Source organism: Trachurus japonicus, chromosome 21 (genome assembly GCF_045865225.1).
Source record: "Trachurus japonicus isolate A0001 chromosome 21, Traja_1.0".
Lineage (NCBI taxonomy): Eukaryota > Metazoa > Chordata > Actinopteri > Carangiformes > Carangidae > Trachurus > Trachurus japonicus.
In genome coordinates, this window is record NC_140927.1 from 23,587,355 (window position 1) to 23,612,074 (window position 24,720).

Below are 24,720 nucleotides of genomic sequence, written 5' to 3' on the forward strand. Positions count from 1 at the left end.
TGTTGGAAATTAGCTGTCTGTATCATCTATGTAGAGCTGAAACTATTAGTTGATTATAATAATGTACTTTGTTATATTTGAACCTAAAGTGTTAATCAACTAATAATTGATGAAAATAATGTTTGTTTGTCTTTAACGGTCTTTTCTTCCACCTCAAGTGAAGGACACACACACACACACACACATACACATTCCCACAACAAAGGCGAGGCAAACATACCTCCATATTGCATTAAATTTTATTATTTCACTTAAGTTTAAAAAAAATTATAGCAGTAATTATTATAACAGTAGTGCAAGGAGGGATTCAGCAAACTTACATTCATTTCCCCAAAAAAACTGACTCACCACCACACAGGTTCATATAGAGATACAGTGTACCAGATTGAGACAGGCAATATAAAAACCTACAGTAGGCTAGATGATTTGTGAAATGAAGAAGGGCTTCATTTCCAATCCCACCACCACCGATGTATAGCACCTTTGCACAGTCACAACAACATCGGTTCATTAGAAACCTGGTGCATCATAACGTTCATCTTCAAGGGGAGGGGGAGTCAGGAGAGGAACTGGGACACGAAGGTCACGGCCTGGTGGACGTCCTCCGTCAGCTCCTCGGGTAGCGACAGCACCACCGACGTCAAGCTTCGAGTGATTTCTAATATCCTGCAAGCAGAAGAACAGATGAACACAGGGGCCTGTTATCAGATCGCTGCGTTAATAAAGGGATAGCTCACCCAAAATTCAAATTTCACTCATTATCTACTCACCCTCATGTCGACTAAGAGCTGTGAGAAGTTTCAGAGTCCTCCGTGCCTTCTCTGAGTTATGGGTGGTCCGTGCAGCACTGCATGTCCATATGATGGTTGTGAATGGTGCTCACTTTTCTTCGTCCAAAAAGACACACCAAAAAACATCCAAATACCTCCATACTGCTCGTCTGTAATGTCCTTCTTGTATTGAAGCCCTGACATGAGAAATTGTTCCGAAAAAAATTAAATAAGTCTATATTTTAAGCTTGTTTGTAGCGGAAGCTCCCAGTGTCTCGGTTCACTGCTCTTCCTGTGACCGGCGGAACAATTTCTCATGTCGGGGCTTCAATACAAGAGGGACATTACAGACGAGCAGTATGGAGGTATTTGGATGTTTTTTGGTGTGTCTTTTTGGACAAAGAAAAGTGGTGTCCATTCACAACCATTATATGGACAAATACTGCTGTGCGGACCCCCCCCCCACACACACACACAGCTCTTAGTCGACATGAGGGTGAGTAGGCACCGTATCTGAGCTCACCAGTTGATGTACTGAGTCGCCAGCTGAGGCTCGTGCCTGGAGCCTTCGTCTATCACCAGAGACTGTTTCATCTGTTTGAAGTTGGCCTCGATATCTTTCCTTATTTCAGAGAAGACCTGAATTCCCCTGAAAGAGCTGATGACTTGCTGCAGAAAAGAAACCATTGAAAATTAAAAAAAAAAAAACAGCTGAATATAGGAACATGCAGGAATAGAAGGAACAGGAGACATTTTGATTTCTTCTCCTCTTACGTATATAACTGAGAGCTGGTGGGCGATGTATTTATGACTTCCAAGGTGTCTGATGTCTTCCTCTAGTTGTTGACTTAGCACCAAGAGCTGGTTCAGTTTGGCAATGTGGAAGAAGTACTCTGCAACAGAAGCAGAAACAGTTGCACACTTGAATGTAACTATCATCATATAATCAACCAGCATGGAGGCAGTGGACTTGGTAACTGCAGGAGAACGCCCACATGTTACAGTATAAACAGTGTAAGATTCATTATTACTGTGCAATATGAAGTGTTAGAAACATGCTTTCTTTCTTTAATGTAGCCTACATATACCTTGTCATTATAAACTAAAACAGACAGGAAACAGAAGTGTGCATCCTCCTCCTAGTGCACGATGATGGCCGGGTGTAGTGATTAAAGGGATAGTTCAACAAATTGGCCCATTGCCGTAATCCCTATAGTTTTAGGAGTAGGTTCGTTACCTTTAATTGTCGGTGCAAGCTATTTTTAGAACGGTGGAGCAGAGCCGCAAGCTGCTCAGAGTTACGCTACGGAGGCTCATGGGATTTCTTGGTTTCCCTCAATCAAACTCATCAAATACACAATCCAACAACTCCAAAACACTCTGGTGGACAAGTTGTGACCTGCACATTCACCACGCTATGAGATAATAATGGAAGGTTACGAGACGGAGTTGTTTTAGAGGTTAATTCATGCAAAACCGCTGTGCACGTTCCTGTTGAGGGCAGTTTTTCAGCAAGCAGTCTCTGCATTTGCCTCTAAAACAACTCCATCTCGTAACGTTCTGTTATTATCTCATAGCGTGGTGAATGTGCAGGTCACAACTTGTCCACCAGAGCGTTTTAGAGTTGTTGGATTGTGTATTTGATGAGTTTGATGAGGGAAACCAAGAAATCCCATGAGCCTCTGTAGTGTAGCTCTGAGCAGCTCGCGGCTCTGCTCTGCCGTTCTAAAAACAGCTTGCACCGACAATTAAAGGTAACAAACCCACTGCTAAAACTATAGCGATTATGGCAATGGGTCAATTTGCCAATTTGACTTGTAGGATCAGGTATCTGACATCTATTCTATGTGATATGTCATGTTTTTGTAATACTTTGTGGTATGCGGACCCCAGGAAGAATAGCCACCATCTTAGTGGCAGCTAATGGGGATCAGAATAAAGAATAAAGATATATTTGCTCTCACCGTCCATCAGCGGCCTCTCCAACATTTCGACGGGACTGCCTTGAATGAGGAAAACCTCTACACGAGGAAACATCGCTGACAGACCCACCATGTCCAGGTAGTCCTGTACAGAAACATAGAAACCAACTCATTTCTGGGACACTGGGTAAAAGTTTTAGTTAAATTTAAGTTGATTTTGGAGAAATCAAAGGGAAACATTATGCACATTCCCGTGGTTTATTCATATTCATATACAGATGTGATACCTCCAGCTGTGGCATAGGCTTTGGTAGATGTTCAAGGCACTGCAGCATCTGGTCAAGAATCTCTGATCCTTTTTAAAGAATATATCACAAACATGTCAAACAAACAAACAAACAAACAAACAAACAAACAAACAGGAGGTAATCCAAGTCACATTCAACTTTGTGATTATTTGCCACTTGTACCTTGAGCCTGGAAAGTGTCTGACTCCTCTGGGCTGCAGCCTTGTCCCAACTGCTCCTGGAACTGCAACACAGAAACTATGAATCACAGGAAGAAAAACTACAATGTGTCTACAGTACATAGACTGGAGTCAAATGTTTATAAGCACTGGGACAGACACATGGACATGAAACTAGATTATATGCCTAAAATGTTAAATGTTTGACATTAACAGCTCAAAAACACACCTAACAAAGTCTTATTTCCTTTATACCATGAGTTTGTTTTTAAAAGTCTACTTCATGTGTTACTTTTTTTGTTTGGGTGGGAGACACCAGCTTACAACATGATAAAAATACAGCAGATGTTCATATGCTGCATCTCTGTGGTTTGTTTTGACAACACTTTGTTTGCAGCACCATCTCTCCCAAGTCTAATACTGGAAATCTATAAAAAGCTTGTTCACAATTATTAAGACGACTCACATGTTTTTCTCTTTGGGATAACTGAGATAACTTTTGGACCCCTGGTGGCACTTTAAGGATGACTTTTACCTTGCTGAAGACGAGTCTTACTGTGATAGTTCTGTTTTGCACCTGTATTATTTGTTTCAGTGTGATTATTTCCTCTGAAAATTAATAAACACACTTGTTGTTGAACTTTTGTCTCTCTTGTTTAGAGGATGTTAAATCTAAATTTAAAATGAACAGTCATTTCTTTATTTGCCACTAAAATCCCCAGTTTGTGGTAAAAACAAGATATACATTCCTCACACATATTGTATGAAGTAAATTAAAACTAAATAAAATATAAATAATAGCAAAGAAGGACTGATTTTACAGCTCGTATGATTTTTTTTCACAGCGGGGTCTGTGGGAAGATCCCAGACAGTTAGTAAGACCAATGCAACAATGATGTAAAATGCCTCTTGAGTATAATTGTATGAACCGTCATTTATAAATCAGCTCCGTGTTGAGTGCATTATCTTCATAGGACATGATATCTATCAGCTGATATAATTAAGACACCACACACCCAATGCTAAGTGATTCCTGTTTAATGGGTGTGTATGGTGCATTAGATGCCTGTTTTATTTGCATTGGTTGGTTCAGCTGATAGTGACATTTACTTGATGAAAACTTGATTGCAAAAAAAAAAGTGTTGAAGGAGATGGAAGTGAGCAGTGTCAGCTGTGATGATGACGTGATGCTCGGGTTGCCCTCTCTACAGTGGCTTATACCTGCTGCATCTGTGCCCTGATGAGGAGGTCCAGTTGCCCACAGAGACACAGCATCTCCAGGCCCACCTGCTCTGGACCCAGCCGGACCGGCATCAGGGGTCTCTTCACCTGTAGCTCCACTGACCGCAAAGCAAAAGCCGCAAATCAACATGTCTGTCTGACATAGATCTGACAATAAAAACCCCACACCAAGACACCTCCTCTCTCCTCCTCTTCCTTTTATAAACACATGGCACACCCTGTCAAACAATGTGCATGTTATCATCATCATCATCATCATCACAGCTCCTGCAGGTCCAACAGAAGGAAGGAGAGGATGCTGCCTGATGGAGGCTGAAGGGGAGTGGTCAGCGGCGGAGCTAATGCATGCAATAGAAACGCCAAGAGATGCATCCAAAAAAAAAAGATATATAGGCCTATATAAAGAGGAAAAAATAAGAAATGAAAAGTGTTGGGACTTACCTTTGAACGCCTCATGGTAATCGCATGGCAGACAGAGCGGCTCTGAAGTGCTCACTGCCATATCTGACCGGAGATTATCACACAGATTCACCGATAAAAGCCATATGATGATGATGAAGATGATGATGACAGCAGCCTTTTTTTTTTAGTGAGGCTCCGGAAAATTAAAGTATATATAAGAGTCTCGTTGTTTTTTATTTTATTTTATTGCGTTTGGTCGGAACTAATCTAACGCGTTCAGGCGGGGTGATGAGCAGACGCCGACACAATGTCCCCCCTCATCCTCCTCCTCCTCCTCCGCCGCTACTTCCTCGCTCCCTCGCAGGTGACGACGCTCAGACGCAGCAGCTGCAAAGGTGGGGAACACATCCATCACCCCCGGAGGATCCATGGAGCTTTAAATACTCATAATAAAAGCTCACACACACATACACACACACACACAATGCCCACGCCCTTTGTTGCAGCATCAGTCTGGGATTTGCAGTTTTGAACACCCCCTTAAACCCACCTCCTCCTCCTCCTCCTCCTCCTCACACAGACGGAGGAGCAGCCTGTACCGATGATGTCATGTTTTAAGGACGATGAGCAGCATATCTGTGTTGGGATGATGCACCTTATAGGCCTACAGGACAGGTGTTTGCCTCAGGGCTGAATGAGCAACAACAAACAAATAAAGAGAAATCTGACTTGTAGTGGTGGAAAGGAATCGATTATGTAATGTAAGTAATGAACTTTAAGTGCTGTTTTTATTTTATTTTATACAGCTTTATGTATGACCACACTCCAGTAATTTCCTGTTTCAACTGAGTGAATCATTTTGGTTGGATGTAATTCAATATAAAATGAGGCTCCTACATGCTTGAGCTTTATACACTGCTGACCATCTATTAGCCTACCCTTTACAGATACTGTCCCCAAGATATTTTTATTGTTAGAAAAAAAACTCCATGACTTTTCCAAAATGAAACAGAGTTGTTTAAATTCATGCAAAACTGCTGATGCGTGTTCCTGTCGAGGGCAGTTTTTCGGCAAGCAGTCTCTGCATCCGCTTCTAAAACAACTCTGTGTGGTAACGTTTCGTTATTATCTCATAGCGTGGTGAATGTGCAGGTCACAACTTGTCCACCAGAGCGTTTTGGAGTTGTTGGATTGTGTATTTGACGAGTTTGATGAGGGAAACCAAGAAATCCCATAATGAGCCTCCGTAGCGTAGCTCTGAGCAGCTCACGGCTCTGCTCCGGCGTTCTAAAAATAGCTTGCACCGACAAGTAAGGTAACAAACCTACTGCTATAGGGATTATGGCAATGGGTCAACTTGCCAAAATGTTGAACTGTCCCTTGAAAACCGATATTTTCCTTTAACATGAGTAAAAAGAGCTGTTTGTTTTAGCACTGCCAGTGGAGGATCCTCAAAGCACAAACCAACTGCGGGCTTGGTTTATTAAATAGCAAAGTCAGACAAGATGTCTCAAATCTTTCAATCAAGACTCAAAATGCATCTTAGTAAAATACAACTGGCTTATAAAGTTTGTCACAGTTTTACAGTATCGAAAAGTGAAAGTTTGAAATAAAAATTCAGAGGTCTTGACAGCGTAAAGGCAAGAAGACATTTAAATAGTGTGCTAAGGAATATATCTCCTGATACTACAATAATATCAGTATGGCATTGTAAAAAAAGAAAAACAAAACAGAAGACAAGGCTCTAGCAAAATTCTAACTCACCTGATTCTTTTCAACACTCAAATATACAACAATGTACATTATTTTCGTAAACAACCATAATTTCAATAGATAATCTTGTTTACAAGTGCACCTGGAGGAAAAAAATAACATTTATATCCTTTTGCATCAAATGCCCCCCCTTGTCTGAGATCTACCTCAACAGTAAATCTTGTTTGTAAGCTCCTATCAAGAATAAAGACTATGGTCCACAACTGTACATATTTTTACTCCCTTTCATAACAGTGATAATACATCAGGTCAAGAGTCCAGTGGCTGAAGCAGAAAAGGGCACATGCTGGAGTTTTTCGATGTCTCGGGACCACGACTGTTATTCTGCCGTTTCTTCTTCTTCTCTTAGCTCAAGGATGGAGGACGTGTGTGTGGTTTCTACTGACGAGTGCCGGGGGGTAGAGTGAGGTTGGCCATCAGCTCGTGAACAGACGTGAATATCGTACACTCACCTGAGAGGAAGGAGAGAAAACAGGTTTTAGAGAAAGACAGGTCTCTCAAATTTACAAGCTTTGCATGCAGACTCATACTTTTTAAAGGGATAGTTCAACATTGCCCATTGCCATAATCGCTATAGTCATAGCAGTAGGTTCATTACCTTTAATTGTCGGTGCAAGCTATTTTTAGAACAGCAGAGTAGAGCCGCGAGCTGCTCAGAGCTACGCTATGGAAGCTCATGGGATTTCTTGGTTTCCCTCATCAAACTCATCAAATACACAATCCAACAACTCCAAAATGCTCTGGTGGACAAGTTGTGACCTGCACATTCACCACGCTATGAGATAATAACACAACGTTACCAGACAGAGATGTTTTAGAGGTAAATTCATGCAAAACCACTGATGCGCGTTCCCGTCGGGGGCAGTTTTTTGGCAAGCAGTCTCTGAATTTGCCTCGAAAAACAACTCGGCCTCGTAACGTTCTGTTATTATCTCATAGCGTGGTGAATGTGTGGGTCACAACTTGTCCACCAGAGCGTTTTGGAGTTGTTTGATGAGGAAAACCAAGAAATCCCATTAGCCTCCGTAGCGTAGCTCTGAGCAGCTCACGGCTCTGCTCTGCCGTTCTAAAAATAGCTTGCACCGATAATTAAAGGTAAAAAACCTACTGCTATGACTATAGCAATTATGACAATGGGTCAATTTGCCAAAATGTTGAACTATCCCTTTAAGAGCCTTGGGAGTGTTGTGTCTATGTTTGTTAATGAAAAACTGCAAAATAAAGTTGAACCCCTTCAGGCAGGAGGTACAAAGTCCCCCTGGCCAGAAAATCAACCCACAAAAAATCATTCATTCCATCTGCAGTCACAGCCCTCAACAGTAGAAGAACTCTAACAACCTAAAATGACTTGCTGCTATTGTGCTTTTTATTTTTGTAAATGTTTTTATTGCCTTATTGTGTTTTTATTGAGTGTATGTAAAGTGATGAGCCCTGTCAAAGACAAATTTCTGCTACCCTTGGGGCAGACAATAAATGATCTATCTATCTATCTATCTATCTATCTATCTATCTATCTATCTATCTATCTATCTATCTATCTATCTATCTATCTATCTATCTATCTATCAAAGTGAGTGAGTGAACAAAGAAAAAAGAAAAAGACATCTCGCCACAGGCTTGAATAATTTGATATCACTTTTTTTCTGGGCGATTAAATATTCAGTTATTCATTAGCTGTGAGTGCGTTCAGTCTCTCACCCTGTCTCGCCGGGTGCAGCTCATTGAACCTCTTGAGGATATTGGAGACCATGAGGGCCGCGGCCCCAGAGGAGCTGTGCTGCCTGGGGATGTCGGCCTGCTGAGTGAGGCCCGTGGCCATGTCGTACACGATGGGGACGATGATGCTCACGGGGTCCTGGGGCAACGGGATACGCTGGGTCAGCTGCAACTGTGAGCCAGAACACAAGGGAGGTTAAGGTTGGTTAACGGGCTTTGTCGTGGCTTTCCGTTGTATTGTCAAAGCCACGTGAGAGGATGAAAGGCAGGGATTCTTACAAGAATGAATAAGAGATGTATCTGTTTCAAAACAAAAACTTTACTGAAGGAAAATCAATTTACATCCATCACTCCTTAGAAAAACTGTGCTCCCTCTCACCGCTCTCATCCAAACTGAGGCAGTCGGTGCCGTAATCTCTCTCTACTCTGCACTATAGATATAGAACACATAGATCTAAAATACAAACGTAGAAATAATGAAATACAATCTAAGTTTCCAACTCTTTTTTACATATCTATGTATTATGACTCCTACAGGCTTCAAATGATGTGTGAGTGTGTGTGTGTGTGCCCTCTGTCCTGGTTTTTAGAAAGCTAATTAAAGCGGCTCTGCTGTGACTTACGAAGAAGAGCATCTTGGACTTGAGCACCACAGCGATAGTCCCGGGAGGAGCGATGGGAGGAGCGCTGGGAGGGATGGTGAGACAGAACTGGACGTTCCACTTCAGTTGTCCAGCCTGGTCGGGGAACTGCAGAGCGAGACAGACAGACAGGGCAGGTTTATTTACACAGCGTTTTAAAAACCCAGAGGCGATTCAAAAATACTTCACATAAAGGTGAAGAGATGCATCAGGTAGCGAGCACTGTGTCTTGTTGCCATGGTTCCATATTCATGTATTTCTTGAATTTTCTAATACAGTTAAGGTGTAAAGATGTTGCCACATAATTATTCTCATGTTCTACATATTGAAAAATCCCTAAAAAATATAATAAAATGTACTTAATCATCCGCATTAACCAAAACATGAACACATGTGAGAACTAGTTACTCACCAGTTCGAGCTTCATGATGCGCACACAGTCCCTCAGGATGTTTGTGGGCGCCCCCAGCAGCTTGGTGAAGGCATTCAGAGTGTTGTATTTGAAGGGAGGACCAGCAACCTGAGCAGACGACACCAAGACATAACAAAATGTGTTACTATGTGAGGGACCCTAAAAGGTGCAGTGCATTAAAAAACGTGCGAGCGAGACCGAACCACCCGCTATAACTAGAGATCATAAGAGAGGTTTTCACCGTGGAGAGAAGGACCCATCGGCTTAGAATGAGAGAAAGTGTCTTTGTGGGAGAAATAGACGCAGTGAACGATACCTAAGGATTGACTGATTTGGATTTATTGACTTTGTTTTGATAATGGATGTTGGTAACCATGTCTGTTATTCGTTTGTTTTTTGGTTCTTACTTAACACATCTATCCTAATTTTCTATCCAATTCTGCGATGAAATACATAATTCAAATCTGTATCTTTGTTTAAATGTAAAAAACTTCAATAAAAATGTGAGTGTCCAAAAAAAAAAAGAAAGAGTGAAAACACAAAGACTATGATAAATTAGACCTTTAAAGCCCCTCTGAGGAACTGTCATGTTTTGCCGGAATGAAGACTGCATTTCCCTAACTAACTTTTTGTGAGCAGTTTTAGGCAAATTATTTCCGCCTTGGCTGAAGCTTCTCACTCTGTTTTTTTTTTCTCTCTCCATCTCGGTCTTCTGTCAAATAGCTCTGCTAGTCTCTGTTGGCGCATGCGCGTAGCCGATTGCAGTAAATTGCTCTGTCTTTCCGAGGAAATGCCGGGTGAGTCGACCACTAAATAATAATATCAAAATAACTACAAAGATAAAATGATATATTCATCGAAAATGGACACAAACAAGTCTGCAGGGGTCGACAATATAAATGGCCTGGTGGCCCAGATGTACTTTTCAAACCGTCAGGGCCACCAGAACGCTCCAAACACTGGCCCAGTCGGGCCAGTGAAAATAATGCCTTGAAAAAAATATAACAAGTAAATAAATAAATCTAATTTCACATTAAATCCCTGTGGTTTGAAATGATAACTCGGTAATGATAACTCGGTAATTTGCTAACAGTTATATCACTGAACTACTTGGAGGATAAAAGTAATGACTACATAACTTCATGTTTGTGTTGAGGCATATTTACCATTTTAACTCTGTTTTTACTTCATTGTTAAACCACAGTGGAGGCTAAATACTGTACAAGTCTAATGTGAAACAGTTCTTTATTTATTAAATAAAGTAGCCTGATGAATTTAGAAGCACTTTTTTTGTCCTTCTTAAACCATGGTATCGAATAATTGTCAAGAATCGTGGAAATTTACTAGTATTGGTATCAGTATATAAGAAAGTTCCAGCCTTGATGATAAGACCGCAGGAATTGGCTGGGATATGTAGTTTTTCGTTAATATGGGGATCGATACCTATTGTTCTGGGCCAGTGGTTAGAATGGTGGGGCCAGTGATTTCCCTTATTGTCTACCCCTGAGTGTGGGTAATGTAGATTCATAATTTCATTAATATGAGACTCTTCCATAACCAAAAGCAAACCCCCCGGGGCATCTTTGAGGAGAAGCTGCCTTTACGTACCCGTGTCTCAAAGAACTTCTCCAGCACCTGCAGCTCCTCCTGCGCCCACGGCCCGGTGTTTTCTGGAGTCACTTTGAGCTGCAGCGTCTGGTAGTTCTTTGGGTTGAGAGCGACCCGGCACTTGAGCACATCCGTCTTGAACATGATCACCCCCGGCTCATTAGAGTTCACAATGGACAACTGGAGAGGAGTTGACAGAGAGAGGTGAAGTTTAGTTTAGTTACAGTTCATCTGATCGTCAGCGTGAACTGTGCAACCACGACACTCACGTTGGGTTCCTGCTGGATGATCCTCTGCAGGTGTCGTCTCATGATCACCGAGCCCAGGAAGCGCTCCAGTGGCGAGCAGAGGTAGCTTCCCGCCAGGCCGGGCACCAGGCAGGGGGTGGGTGAGGGTAGCAAAAGCACATGCAAGGCATTGTGGGTGAGGATGGTGGGAATGGAGGCAGCCCAGGGGCGTTGAGGTAGCTTTCGGGGTGGAGGCATACTGGTAGGCATGATCTGTGAACCTGGGAGAAAGGAGACGATCACGTTATGTGTGAGAACTGGATCTTGCATGGTGATTGTACTGGTTATGTAAATGTGTAAATGTACAATGATATAAAAAAACTGTTTCCTTAACAGTGAACTAATATTATATTGTATTTAAATGATATTTAGGCTGTTCCTTTTGCACTAGTGCTGTATATTTTTTTTTAAATTATTTTAGACATTGTAGGATATATTTTATCATATACACTGCCTGTCCAAAAAAGTCTCACAGTCTTAATATTTCGTCAAACCGCCTTTAGCTTTGATTACGGCACACATTTGCTGTGGCATTGTTTCAATAAGCTTCTGCAATGTCACAACATTTTATTTAGTTGCATTCATTTTCAAAGATTCTTAAGGTCTGGACTCTGTGGTCACATTGGACTACATTTCTTCCTTGAAGATGATGGTTCCCCACTGTCCTTCCAGTTTGTAATAATGCGTTGGACAGTTCTTAACCCAATTTTAATAGTCTCAGCAATCTCATTGGATGTTTTATTTTGCATGCCAATAATTTGACCCTTCTGAAACAGATTAACATCTTCTCCACGACCACAGGATGTGTCTTCTGTTCTTGTTTAAGAAATGAGACTGCATCAGTTAGGGTAGGGTTAAATAAGTTGTTGCCAGCTGAAACATAATCTTCCATGCAGTGATTATCCAATGGGAAGCTCTTACCTATTAGCTTAGTTAAATCCAAGTGGTGCCTTTTCTGTTTTTTTGGACGGGCAGTGTATTTCCTCTTTGTATTTTATTTATTTCCTTTGCACATTCCTTTTGGAGCAAGCTGGCATAAGAATTTCCTTCGGGGAAGGATCCAAAACCACCGACCATAACTCAATGAGTACAGAGACTGAAAAGGGTCGACTCTACACAATGGAGCGAATGACTACAAGTCTACAACTGAAAATGGATGACTGATGGAGGAATATGGGTTATTATAAGATTGTTGTGTTTCTCTATGATTTATATTGTATTACTGGAATTCCCTTTGGTACAAACCTATTTTCCATGTGATTGACTTTTATGGTATTTATTTTGCATTTCATTTACTTGTGTTTTTATTCATGGGGTCCTATTTCAGTGAATGTTTTGTTTTGTGGAAAAATGAAAATATCTAAATAAAAAGCAAAAAAAAAAAAAAAAAAAGATTCATCTATCTATAATGAGAAATCAGAACTTACTGGTCGCAGCCCGTGGAGAGTGAGGATCAGGGATAGGCGAGTGCAGCGAAGGGTTACCGGGGGACATGCCAGGAATCCGAGCCCCAGGAGAAGGCCCTGGGACCTGGGGCGAGCCCGGCCACTGGCCCCTGTGGCTCGGAGACACCATGGGATACGGAGAGCTGGGGTCCAGAGCACCTACGATTTAAACCAAAACACGGCCGTCAGACACACAACACTGAGGCATTAACAAGCAACAGTCAGACAGATTCACCACTGTGTGCCCACGCTTCACAGGTTATTTGTCTTGTGCTTTGCTCGTGTCAACAAACTCGTGTTTAGCTCGGTTCAGTTCAGCCCGTTCCAGCCCAGCAGACCAGAGTTACCCTTCTGCTTACCGTGGGGACTGGCAAAGCTGGTCTGCCCCATCGCTATGCCCAGAGAGGACGGAGACGGGGTGGGCCCGAAGGGAGAGGGGGCCCTCAGAGCTCCGCTAGGGGAGCCAGAGGCATGGATGTTCCCTGCATACACACACACACATACACACAACCAAAGGGCTCGTCAGACTCAAAGGTTGACAAGTTCTCCTCACACTCAAACACACACACACTCATACACACACACGCTAAAGCTTGGCGGAAGGGCTGAAGTCTCTGGCTGGTGGGCTGAGATGGCGAGGAATGGAAGTAGCAGGGCTAAATGCATGCTTTGTTTCCCCCCCTTAGCTGTGCAGTGTGTGTGTGTGTGTGTGTGTGCGTGTTGCAAAAAAAAAACACAACTGATCTCATGGTTTCACAAAATTAAAAATGGGCACACATGGTCGCTCTTCCTCATTCTCTCTGAGCAGGAAGGTTTGGTGACAGTAACGTGATATTTTCTAAAACAATGGTTGTATTGGTTGTAATGCTCTATGGTTGCAGGACAAGCTCAGATCACACAAACAACACAACAAGTTATTCTCTCTCACTCTCTCTCTCTCATTCACACACACACACCGATGGCCTGAGGTCCCATGTTTGCCGTTACCTGGTGACTGGGTCGGCATCATGGATGGTGGAGTTACATTAGCGTGATAATTCGGTGGCGGCGAGGTGAGAGGGGGATAAACGCCTCCCGCTCCCCCTCTCATTGTCTGCGGCTGCTGTGGCGGCTGCAGCTGGTTTATCAGACTGTCCATCACGTCTGGGCCCACGGGCGAGGGCGGGTTGTCGTCCTCGGTGACGGAGCGTCTGCGAGCATCCTGATTGCTGTCCACAAACATGTTCAGGAATGTCTAAAAAAAAGAGAGAGGAACATTTTGAAATCATTTCATCATTTCTTAAGTGGTTGAAAGTTTGTTGTGTTGTCTCATGACCCTTTTGCTTATGACTTGTTCTTGCTTAACATCACTGGGCCTGAATCCAAAACCCTTTCAAATAACAAATAATGATCTAATCCAGGGTTAGTGGGGGGGGGTCACGAGGCACCGAGAGTGGAGGCCGCGAAATGATTTCCAGAAATCAAATAACATTATTAGAAAAAGATAAAAGTAGTAGTTAAAATTACATATAAAACCATGCAAATACATTTTCCTCCTCATCTTCAGATGCCTACAGATTGTGTCTACACGTGGAAGATAATCTCCGAGTGGCCTTCTCCAAAATTAAACCATCTCACTAGGAGAGAATAACGCAGAAACAAAGTAATTCCCAAAATTTAATTTTGCACAGCAACAATGTTCACATACTGAGTGAGTACTATGGTTTATGGATATCACTTTGACTGAGATATATTTCTTCTAAAAGAAATGTGTCAAAATTAAGTTTGCACATGACATGCACGTGAACAATGTTCACTTATAAGTTACTTCTGCTTTCATCGTAGAGTAAAGAGCTATATGTAAAATCATATCCTTGTTGTGAGGCTGTTCTCTTCTTTTGTGTAGTCGTTATGCCCGTGTTTGGATACGCCTATTAGTGCGTGTGCTCTGTACGCATGTCACCTCCAAGGGTAGTGGGGGTCACAGTCTACTGTATGGCACCGTTATTCTGGCGGTCCCGGGCTGAAAAGTTTGGGAACCCCTGATCTAATCCATGGGACCAGCTTTTTGACTTTCAATTAGCCCTCTGCCTCTTAACTAAACTCTCAGAAAAGTGGCATGATTGATTGACTTGTCGTTGTTGTGCGGCGAGCCTGGTTTACCTTGAGTCCTGGAGCTGGGTAGAAGCCCTCTACAATCTTAGTGTTGTCAAATAGACTGTAGGCTCCGTCCCTGATGGCGACCACTCCCCGGCTGCGGCAGTAGATGTCGATGCAGTACATGTTGCGGAACGCCAGACGGATGTGCGTGGGCGACTGGGGCAAGATGGAGAAGCACTGGTAGGCAGTGTTGGTGCGCTGGGTCAGGCCCAACATGGGCACGGTTGGTAACTTGTTGATTGCATTCAGAGGGGCCTGTGTGTCCGAAAGCACCTGGGGAAGATTGGATATAGAAACGTGGTCAGAAAATTACACAAGAGAACAAAAGAAGACAGAAAATTGAAGGAAAAATGTAATAAAAGCTCATGTGCATGTTGTTGCTGCGTTTCATGCCTGTGCAGCTGTGTACCTGCAGCAGCTGCATCACATTGGGGCTCTTGTTGAACATCTCCTGCAGCTGGTGGAGGATGATGTTGTGGCAGTTGGAGCATCCAGAGTTGGGACCCACGGTGCCGAGGGCGAGGTGGAAGCGCTGGCTGCTGGAGTTCCACTGGATGGTGACGGAGCTGCCTTTGGTGGTGCCGTAGCACAGCACCAGCTTACGGTAGTTGTACAACCGCACCTCTGAAAACAGGCTCAGGTAAGATGGCATCTCTGGAAGGAAGCAGTCACGACATGCAGCTGCATTAATTTACTAGGATATGAAAGATTATGATAATGATGGATTTTTAAAATGTGGTGTTGGAACTGTTATTTCCACCACCAAGCACCTAAAATCAATAACCTGATCAATAAAAACAAGTGTGCACGTACCTGGAAGCGCACGAGCGAAGTTGAGAACGCACTGGTAGAGCTGACTGATGGCGTTCCAGTCATTGAGGAACATTTCCACGACCTTACGTCCCCCGACCGGCTCCGACAGCGGGTTTTCATACGTCAGATAAACGTGCCGCGTGGATGCTAACAGAGAGAACAGATCGGTGAATTCAAACAACATTAGGGTCTATGTTCAGCAGTGTATGCAGATAAAACAGCAATTTGGTGCTTTAGAGCGTGTGAGTTTTTAGGCCGTGATATTTTGTTCAATTACTACAGGTGATTTACAGGTGACTCATATAATCTTTATTATATGGTAACACATTGAAAATTTTCTGCTGGAATCATTCATTAAAGAAATAAAAATCTGGGGAAAAAAAGGCTGAGGGAAATTATACAGCTCCTTAAACTTGAAATGTTGAGATTCACAGTATGTAGCTCTTCAGATAACTTTGAGAAAACTTGGAAGTCTTTCATGGACTAAATTAGAACGAAGCTTTAATTCCCTTCTTTCTTAAAACGCGGCCCAGATGTAATGGACCTCTACAACTTTATATCCTGTATCTATTTCCCTCATGGCCCATCATAATGTGCTAATCTTTTTCTTTTTCATTTTATGCAACTGCAAAATGTAAATGTTTTTCTGTTTGTGTCTAAGTGTACTTGTTTTTCCTTGAACTGTCCCTTTATGTCAAGTTGTTAATTTTTCTTGAAAAAGCCAATAAAAATATATTTTAAAAAAAGAAATAAATAAAAGTCTACTGGTGGTGATGAGGTGGGGATGTGTACCTTGCTCTTTGCTGTGTGTGCTGTTGAGGGGGCAGTTGGCCAGCATCAGCTCAGCCACCCAGGTTCTGTTGTTTCTGCCCTGCAGCCGGAAGGTGCAGTCCAGTAGGGAGCGCTCCAGAGCTCTCCTGGTCTCCTCTCCCACTCCTTTACACGGAGGAATCCTGCAGAATAAACACAACATTTTTATATCGCCACAATGGTTTTCTTACACTTACATTTGGTTGCTATTAAGTGTGTGCTATAAATGTTTCCATGTGGGCTTGTGTTTGCATGTATTACTTTAGTAGACGTATTGCGTGGCTGCTGCCGTCTCCCTCCACTTGGACACCCTGGTTTGGGATCTCCATGTTCGACAGCTTCCCAGTGACAAAGAGAGATTTAGGGTTAATAAAGATTGCCATGTTTGTACATTTGAGGACCGACATGCATGCTTCAAACTGTCTGAGCTCTGAGACTTTACCTCTGTTCTGAGGCCAATGAAAGGCATGTTGGTGTCGCACATCGCTACGAGGTGAGCCAGCTCCTTGTTGAAGGCACACATTTCCCCAGACCGCTTAGGCTTCTTTGGCTCTGGCTCCCCCTGTTCTCCACCACTCTGCAGAGAAATACAGTCAAATTAAAATGTGTTGGCCTCTTTTTCCTTCTAGCACTGCCTTATAGCATGATGATTATGCAGTAATATTAACTCTACAGCATAATAATATGTATTTTTCAGCCTTCTAGACCAGTTGAACCAGTGGTTCTCAACTTTTTTTTACATCAAGGACCCCTAAACTGACACAAATTAGTCCACGGACAGAATTTGATGTGAAACGGGATTTATTTTTTGTAAGATTTCAACATTTTTTTATCTAATTGTCATGGTGTAACGTCTGTATGTTTTTTTATGATACCTGCCTTAGGACAACGGATGAAATTTAGTAACTGTGCTAACTGCGCCAACTGCGCCATATTTATATTGATGCTTTTCGCTGATATGTTGATTAATGTGCATTGTCCTAATCAAATAAAAAAAAAATAAAAAAAATGAAACAAACACCAGAAATACACAAATATTCGTTCTGAGACTGAAAAACTTTACTTTTTTTAGTCAGTGTATATTCAAATTAGTACCACTAATGAATTTTTGGAAAAATGTCAAGAAATTTCTGGAAAAAAATGTAATATTTCTGGGGGGAAAAAAGTGGTAAAATTTGGAGAACCAGTTCCCTCTCAAGGACCCCGGGGGGTCCCTGGATCCCACTTTGAGAACCTATTAAAAATTAATTTGTGTTCAATGAAACACTGTTTGTATGACTTCTCCTGTAATAAGTACCTTTCTCTTTGTCCCTGGTCGGACCGCTCTCCCTGTTACTGTTGTAGTGTCCTGGATAAGGTGTTCTAGGTTGGGCTTGAAATGCTGTAGTAGCTGCGCACACATGGGTCCGTCCTCTCCCTCCAACTGAGATACAGACAGGAAGGAGTACTTGTACTGCAAGGCGGTGGGACTACTAGGCACATCAAGCATTTCCACCACCTAAAAAGAAGGGATGATAAGCAGGAAAGAGAGGAGTTAAAGGGATAGTTCAACATTTTGGCAAATTGGCCCATTGCCATAATCGCTATAGTCATAGCAGTAGGTTCATTACCTTTAATTGTAGGTGTAAGCTATTTTCAGTACGGCGGAGCGCAGCAGCTGGCTGCTCAGAGCTACGCTATGGAGGCTAAGGGAATTTCTTGGTTTCCCTCATTAAACTCATCAAATTCAACATCCCAAAACTCCACAGCGCTTTTGTAGACAAGTTGTGACCTGCACAACCACCACACTATGAGATAATGACGGAACGATACGAAACGGAGCCGTTTTCGAGGTAAATACAGGGTAAATACGGAGACTGCTTGCTGAAAAACTGTCCCTGAACGCAACGCGCATCAGCGGTTTTGTATGAATTTACCTCGAAAACGGCTCCGTTTCGTATCGTTCCGTCATTATCTCATAGCGTGGTGGTTGTGCAGCTCACAACTTGTCTACAAAAGCGCTGTGGAGTTTTGGGATTTTGTATTTGATGAGTTTAATGAGGGAAACCAAGAAATTCCCTTAGCCTCCATAGCGTAGCTCTGAGCAGCCAGCTGCTGCGCTCCGCCGTACTGAAAATAGCTTACACCTACAATTAAAGGTAACAAACCTACTGCTATGACTATAGCAATTATGGCAATGGGCCAATTTGCCAAAATGTTGAACTATCCCTTTAAAACAAAAGAAACAAAAACCAGAGGGATAATAAATGCTCCTTTCAGGAATACGCTGGTTGAGAAACTCACAATGTAGTACTGTGGAAGTCGTGTGAGCTTAATGAAGAGTTTGTGTTTGGACAAGTTGCCGACGGGGTGAGAGGCCGAGTTGGAGAGGTGCAGGACGTCGGTACAAACGGTGGGAAGGTGCTTGACAGACTGTCGACTGCGCTGCTCCCCCAACCAGAACCTAGCCAGGGAGAGAGAAAGAGAGAAAGAAGAAAAGAAAGAGTCAGTCTCTTCTTGAGCGCTGATTTTCAGTACAGGGTTCATAGCATATGTTCATACTCAGAATTCACACTGATCACTAGTGCAGGACTCTTAAAGCCCTGGCAACTCATCAACACCCATCTTGCCAGAGTGCTTAGCCAAGTGTTGTGACTGACAGCTACTACTACTGACTGCATTTAGACAAATCTGACCATGACTCCTACTGCTCACTACTTCCTCCTATATTTATATTTCTACTGTAAACTCTGAAGATGTATCCTTATTCCTTTGATGATTGAAAATTACTGTAAGTGGATGTGGACTTACTTCAATTGTTGCAGCCAAGGTACGATGCGCTTCATGTCATCATTGATGGTCTTTTCAATATCATCCAGCATGGACTGATCTTTTGAGAGAGAACGCCAAAGTTTTAGGTTCACAAAGCTCACACCGAAACACACAAATGAAAAAAAAAAAAGCTGTTTGTTCAATTTTCCTCCTACTCACCTAATCCATACAGCATGGGCTGGAACATGCCAGAGTGCAGGTCTACAAAAATGTGCAAGCACTCTGAGCGACCACAGGGCTCCAGTATTGGAATAACGAGTGTGGGTAAAGCAGTCTCAATGAATGCTGAAATAAACAAACACATACAGTTTCAGATAAACAGTATCTCTCTTCCCAAGAGAGCAGATGGATGGAACCTCTATTCACAGTAGTTAAATGGAAGCAGAGCTGTACAGTAAAAGCATGGAGAGCACATCTCTATGGTCCAATCTGAACATGCAGATCAACAAAATCAAGTTTCAGTGTTCCTGCCGACTCCTAACAAATGTATCACAACAAAAAAAACGACAGAAATCTTTCTATCACGTGTGTTTGAAGCTAGAATTACGTGTTCTGCTTTCTAAACATGGGCTCCTTTACCTACAACTACTGTTGAAGACAAAACTGGTTTGACAGATAATTAAAAAGCGAGTTAAATAAATAGTGAGTACGTACAGTTGTCACTGGGATTGCTGGTCTTTAGAATAGCCTTCAGTTCCTGTAGCTTCTGATGGGATCGTGCGTGCACACTGTCGATCAAAAGTTTCTCCACTGACAGATGATCAATCTAGAGAACGACCGGCAGAAAAATTGATGTTTTTTTAATTATACAATATTTCTACAATAAGCCATACTGGTCCACACTTGTAATTACACCAATGTCCCCTTTACCTTCATAGCTCTCTCCATTAATTTGGAGTCACAGGCAGGGAGAGGAGGTTCATGGGATATTTGCAATGGCTTGGATCCATCTGTCTCGTCAATTTTGATTGTGACTTTATGTACTGATGCTGTACCTGTTTTCCTACCCAACACCTGTTGGCTGCAGAAACAAAATGAGAGGGTCAGGAGGGGCTAGTGGTAGAAATTGTATAAATGCATTTGGTACAAAACACGGTGCAGTTTCAATTATTTGTATTAAAATGGCACCTTCTGTAGATGTGTATTAAAAGACAATTACAGGCAAATTCAACCTGAGGCTACAGTTTCCTAATATTTTAGGCCTAAAAGAATTGTATTACAGCTCCGTTTACAAACACGTTGGCTTTTTTTAAGTAAACCCCTCGGTGTATGCTTGAATATCCATCTGGCCTATCTGTGAAATAAAAAAGCTGTTTTGTGGGATCTTAGGCCTAAACAGCCTAAGATCCATCCATTTCCATTATACGCTTGTGTGGCGATGCAGGGACAGACCAGAGACATTAGAAAGAAAATCTTCAGATTTATTCATTTAGACCTAAAATATTAGGAAACTACAGCCCCAGTTTATTTTATTATATTTTTTTCTCTTTGAGACACTCATTTAGGAAATACCTCAGTTTGTCTCGTGTATATGCTTGTTTTCTTTAGGATTTGTTATTTACTTTGTGAATATATACCTGGGGAAAAAATGAAAAGTACAAAAATGCAAAGAAAATAAAATGACTGATTATGCATGTGAAGGCAAGAAGCTTTGCAGTAATGTATTTAAAAAAAAAGAAAAGAAGGAAACTACAGCCCCAGGTTGAATTTGTCCGGAATTGTCCTTTAAATTAACTGTATTTTATTTGAGTCTGAGGCTAAATCCCTCATCTAGAAAGAGAACATTGTGGATGTGGCCTTACTTCCACACAGTCAGCGTGAGGTATTTTGCGGGAATATATCTCTCCTCCTGCACCAGGTCTCCCCACCGCTCTCTGATCAGCATCAGAGTCTGAGAGTGAAGCACCTCCAGCTGCAGTGACAGACAGAAGGAGTCTGGAAACATTTGCAGTTAAAGAAAAACAAAGTGTGGGAAAAACACAGAGTCCAGGTGAAGAAAGATAAAGTATTATACACATCTTCCCCATCAACATTCGAAACACACTCGCACGCATATCCTTCAAAACGCATACACTTTGTTGGTAAATGGGGTGTTTGTGCCCCACACAGACTGCTCTTTCACACATTAAGCTGCACTGCTAGTGTGGTGGTGGTGCTGGTGGGGGGAGGGAGAGGCAGAGATGTACTGATTAGCATTGTGATTAGCATGGATGTGCTCATCCTGCATGCTTGATTAGAGTCTTTGATGTTAGCATTTGTTGTCTCTCTACATTTTACCATGAGTTAAAGCAGCGTGAAGAATGACACAATGTCACTGCCTGACAATGTGTAGATAAATAGTAAATAATGGGACTCATTTATGTTTGTAGAAAATGTAACTCAGCTGTGAAACAACAAAGAAAACACTGGCTTCTAAACTATTTTATCAACAGGTGTCAAAATGCACATCTCCATAAGGAATTGACTACATCTTAATAACGGTGACAACAGTGCGACAGTCGTTGTGTTGAATTTATGAAAAATAGGGGGTAAATAAGGATCCAGGTCTGCAGCTGTGTTTCTCATTGGGATTCTGCACTCATCTACTTGACCGGTCAATACTCTATATGCTCTGACATACACTACCGCCCTACTGCAGTGGTTCAAAGCAAACTGGGACAAATGCCAAGTGGTTGCAGGCGGGACATACACACACACACACACACAAAAAAAAGCTTGTGTATGTGTGCAGATAGACAAATAAAGACATGAAAAAAAAAGGATACGCAAGCAGTTGTACATGTCCTGTAGGGGTTTCTCATCCGCGCAAAGACGAGCCTGCACCAACTCGTGGATGAAGTTCACCTGCAAACTGTGGACCAAGGTTCGGCCATCTGTCAATAGGGAGGAGGGGGGAGGGGGGGATTGATGGAACCAGATGAAAAGTGAAAGGGAAAAAACATTAGCAGTGAAGTTTACAGTGTTGTCCATCAGCTTGTCAATGGTACCCACTGTGATATGCAGAAGAGCTGGACGACTTACCGCCCGTTTCTTTGTCCTCCACCAAGATCTCCAGCTTCAGCAGCCTCCAGGGAATATCAGGGTCGTCTCCCATCACAGTCAAAGTGGCCTCAAACTCCCCTTCCACACGAAACTTCACTCGTCCATTGGCTAACACAAATACACACACACACACAGAAGCAAAAACATACATAAAATGGTCTCTTTTCCAACACAGCTGAGAACAAGCTCCAAATTAAGTTACAAGAATGCCTAGCGATTAAAAAATACAAATCTTGGTTGATACAAGCTGCTTACCAACTGTGAGGTTTGCTAGCTGGGGTGGTAAGTCTGTGGTGACGAGGCGGTGTCGCAGAATCTGATTCAGCTGGTTCAACGTGGTCTGCTTCTCAACCTTAGTAATGGGGTCTGGAGGAATGATCTTATCCTACCCAAATGGAAAAAGACATAGGAACAAACGTGCTGACATATCCAACATAAACAAGAGACAGATGTTTAAATCACAGCATCTCTACAAGAAACGCTGTAGATTGGCCGTCTCTACGCAGGCAGCAGAACTTACACGTATGCATGTGGGCAAACGTGGGTACGACCCTGTGGTGAGCACATCGATGGCGAAGGGGATGGCGAAGCTGGGCAAACGGGCATGAACCAGTGCATCTCTGGCCAACGACGCCAGCCTATCAGCTGTGTCCACAAACAAGATGGTCTGCTGATCCAGGAAGCTCGATATCATCTGTTGCGACAGGAGAAAAATAACAGTTAGTTGAATTTGTGTTTTGATGGATAGAAAGATATTAGTCAAATTACACAATCTTGCTAAAAATCACAGTGAAATAATCATAAGGACTCATTTATAAGCCGCCTTTTGGTAAACTAATATGTATGTTAGTGAAATGTTTTCTGTTTCTTAATGTCCCTGTAGGCTCAGGCTGCTAAGAACTTGGCATGCAACTCTGTTATGTTATTTAATGAAGCGTGTTCTGATGCAACTGTGTTGTACACAGTTTACGTTGCCATTTTGGCTGCCAATCGTCTTCTTTGTTAACGTAAATAAACATGAGCATGAATGAACAGCCACATACCGCACATTTCTCAACTTTCCCTGCATTGCTTGCCCACTTCACCAGGGCCAGCAGACGTACGAACAGTTGCCTGGTTCGACTGGCAAACTGAACAATCTCAATTTTCCTGAAAAATAAGAAGCACAAGATATATACAGGTTACAAACGAATGCATATCAAAAAGTATGGGATAAGAAAATTTTAAGACACATACCTCTCCATGTCCGTTTTCCTGGGAAGTCTGGAAAGAAAAACATTAAAATGTTAATTTTCTGTCATAATTACTCATCTTATTAGTAAATAAAACTCATGACATAACAGAAGACTACCTTCATAAAATTGGTCCATCTAGGACATGAGTCTGCTTTTGATACAGAAAATGAAACTGAGGCATCTTTTTTACTTTTACTTTACCACTACCGGTGATTTGATCTGGGACAGCTGAGCAGACTGGTAAGTGGACCATTATCACATCATTATCACTTTAAACAAGCACTTGACACCCCTTTACCCTTGTTTTTAATAACTTATGTGTGATAATGTTATTTGGTGATGAATGGCTATGTTATGTGTCTGTTATTTTTGAGTGCCAACATAATTTCGTTGTAGCAATACAATGACAAATAAACGTCCTTACTTACGTACTTACTTATCTATCTATAGATATAGATATATACATATATATCACATAATATATGGAGCTGTTATACGTTGTTTACCACTACGCCCCCTGATCTCACTAGACATCTGTGCTATCCACTTAGCAAGCACCACTATGCATATGAAAGACTTCCCCCAACTGATCGATTAGTCTCAAATGTGCACTTGCGACGAACCCCTTAGTGATTGTTTTTGAAGTGGTTTGAATGAAGAGCATCATCTCAGTTTACTATGATTAGCACCACAGTTAGCCTCAGTTAGCTTTGAGGCCTAACAACGCTGTTACTGTTACTTACAGCTCCGCCAGCAGGGTGATTTCATGGTAGGTCCTCTGGAGAAGAAACTCAATAAGCAGGCTCAGTCGGATACCGTGCGTGGCCGGGGTCCCAGGTGGCGGTGGCTGTGGACCCGAGACTACCGGACCTCCGAGTGGGACGAGCTGCCCATCTGACCCGATCTGCACCGGAGCCATTTTACAATGACGACGACTCAGACTCAGTTAGCAACGGCGAGCGCTACAAGGGGGGGAAACTAAACTATCGACCTGTAGTGGCTAATAACTCCTTGCGAAAAGGTTTTTCTTCGTAGTCTTACAACATTTTCTTTCCGGCATGGGCTTTTTTTGTTTTGTTTTGTTTCCCACTGTGCAGCTGGAAAAAAAGCTTAACAAATTGTACACCAAATCTGGTAACTCATTACGGAACAGACTCAACGCCGCTCAGCCGCCATCTTTGCTGTC

The 24,720-nt window shown here is 42.3% G+C and overlaps 2 protein-coding genes across 2 annotated transcripts; both read right to left on the reverse strand.

Moving 5' to 3' along the window:
• Positions 1 to 229: 229 nt before the first annotated feature.
• Positions 230 to 5,317, reverse strand: LOC146965287 (uncharacterized). Its single transcript, XM_085764911.1, has 8 exons — positions 4,842 to 5,317; positions 4,380 to 4,498; positions 3,163 to 3,223; positions 2,980 to 3,047; positions 2,735 to 2,837; positions 1,545 to 1,663; positions 1,294 to 1,439; positions 230 to 666 (listed from the first exon to the last, which is right to left on the reverse strand). The coding sequence occupies exons 1-8, from the start codon at positions 4,900 to 4,902 to the stop codon at positions 558 to 560; spliced, it is 786 nt and encodes a 261-aa protein (XP_085621037.1). The 5' UTR covers positions 4,903 to 5,317; the 3' UTR covers positions 230 to 557.
• A 926-nt stretch (positions 5,318 to 6,243) lies between these two features.
• On the reverse strand, positions 6,244 to 24,720 carry med14 (mediator complex subunit 14). Its single transcript, XM_085764388.1, has 29 exons — positions 24,278 to 24,720; positions 23,536 to 23,562; positions 23,343 to 23,448; positions 22,820 to 22,993; positions 22,555 to 22,684; positions 22,279 to 22,407; positions 22,023 to 22,130; positions 21,060 to 21,192; positions 20,128 to 20,278; positions 19,912 to 20,023; positions 19,417 to 19,542; positions 19,237 to 19,315; positions 18,730 to 18,889; positions 17,714 to 17,944; positions 16,889 to 17,023; positions 16,708 to 16,784; positions 16,429 to 16,589; positions 15,637 to 15,783; positions 15,233 to 15,477; positions 14,827 to 15,096; positions 13,672 to 13,918; positions 13,044 to 13,166; positions 12,667 to 12,843; positions 11,222 to 11,460; positions 10,953 to 11,132; positions 9,345 to 9,452; positions 8,915 to 9,040; positions 8,274 to 8,463; positions 6,244 to 7,027 (listed from the first exon to the last, which is right to left on the reverse strand). Exons 1-29 carry the CDS (start codon positions 24,451 to 24,453, stop codon positions 6,954 to 6,956), a joined length of 4,341 nt encoding a protein of 1,446 aa, XP_085620514.1. The 5' UTR covers positions 24,454 to 24,720; the 3' UTR covers positions 6,244 to 6,953.

Bases quoted from the DNA above. Each gene is read 5' to 3' on its own strand.
- med14 (XM_085764388.1), bottom strand. From the start codon at position 24,453: ATGGCTCCGGTGCAGATCGGGTCAGATGGGCAGCTCGTCCCACTCGGA. The intron at 20,279-21,059 runs GTAAGGCCACAT...TTGTTTCTGCAG, and splicing joins CTCACGCTGACTGTGTGGAA to CCAACAGGTGTTGGGTAGGA. The intron at 16,590-16,707 runs GTAATACATGCA...TTTATTCTGCAG, and splicing joins CACGCAATACGTCTACTAAA to GATTCCTCCGTGTAAAGGAG.
- LOC146965287 (XM_085764911.1), bottom strand. From the start codon at position 4,902: ATGGCAGTGAGCACTTCAGAGCCGCTCTGTCTGCCATGCGATTACCAT. The intron at 4,499-4,841 runs GTAAGTCCCAAC...CTTTGCGGTCAG, and splicing joins TTACCATGAGGCGTTCAAAG to TGGAGCTACAGGTGAAGAGA. The intron at 3,048-3,162 runs GTACAAGTGGCA...TTCTTTAAAAAG, and splicing joins AGACACTTTCCAGGCTCAAG to GATCAGAGATTCTTGACCAG.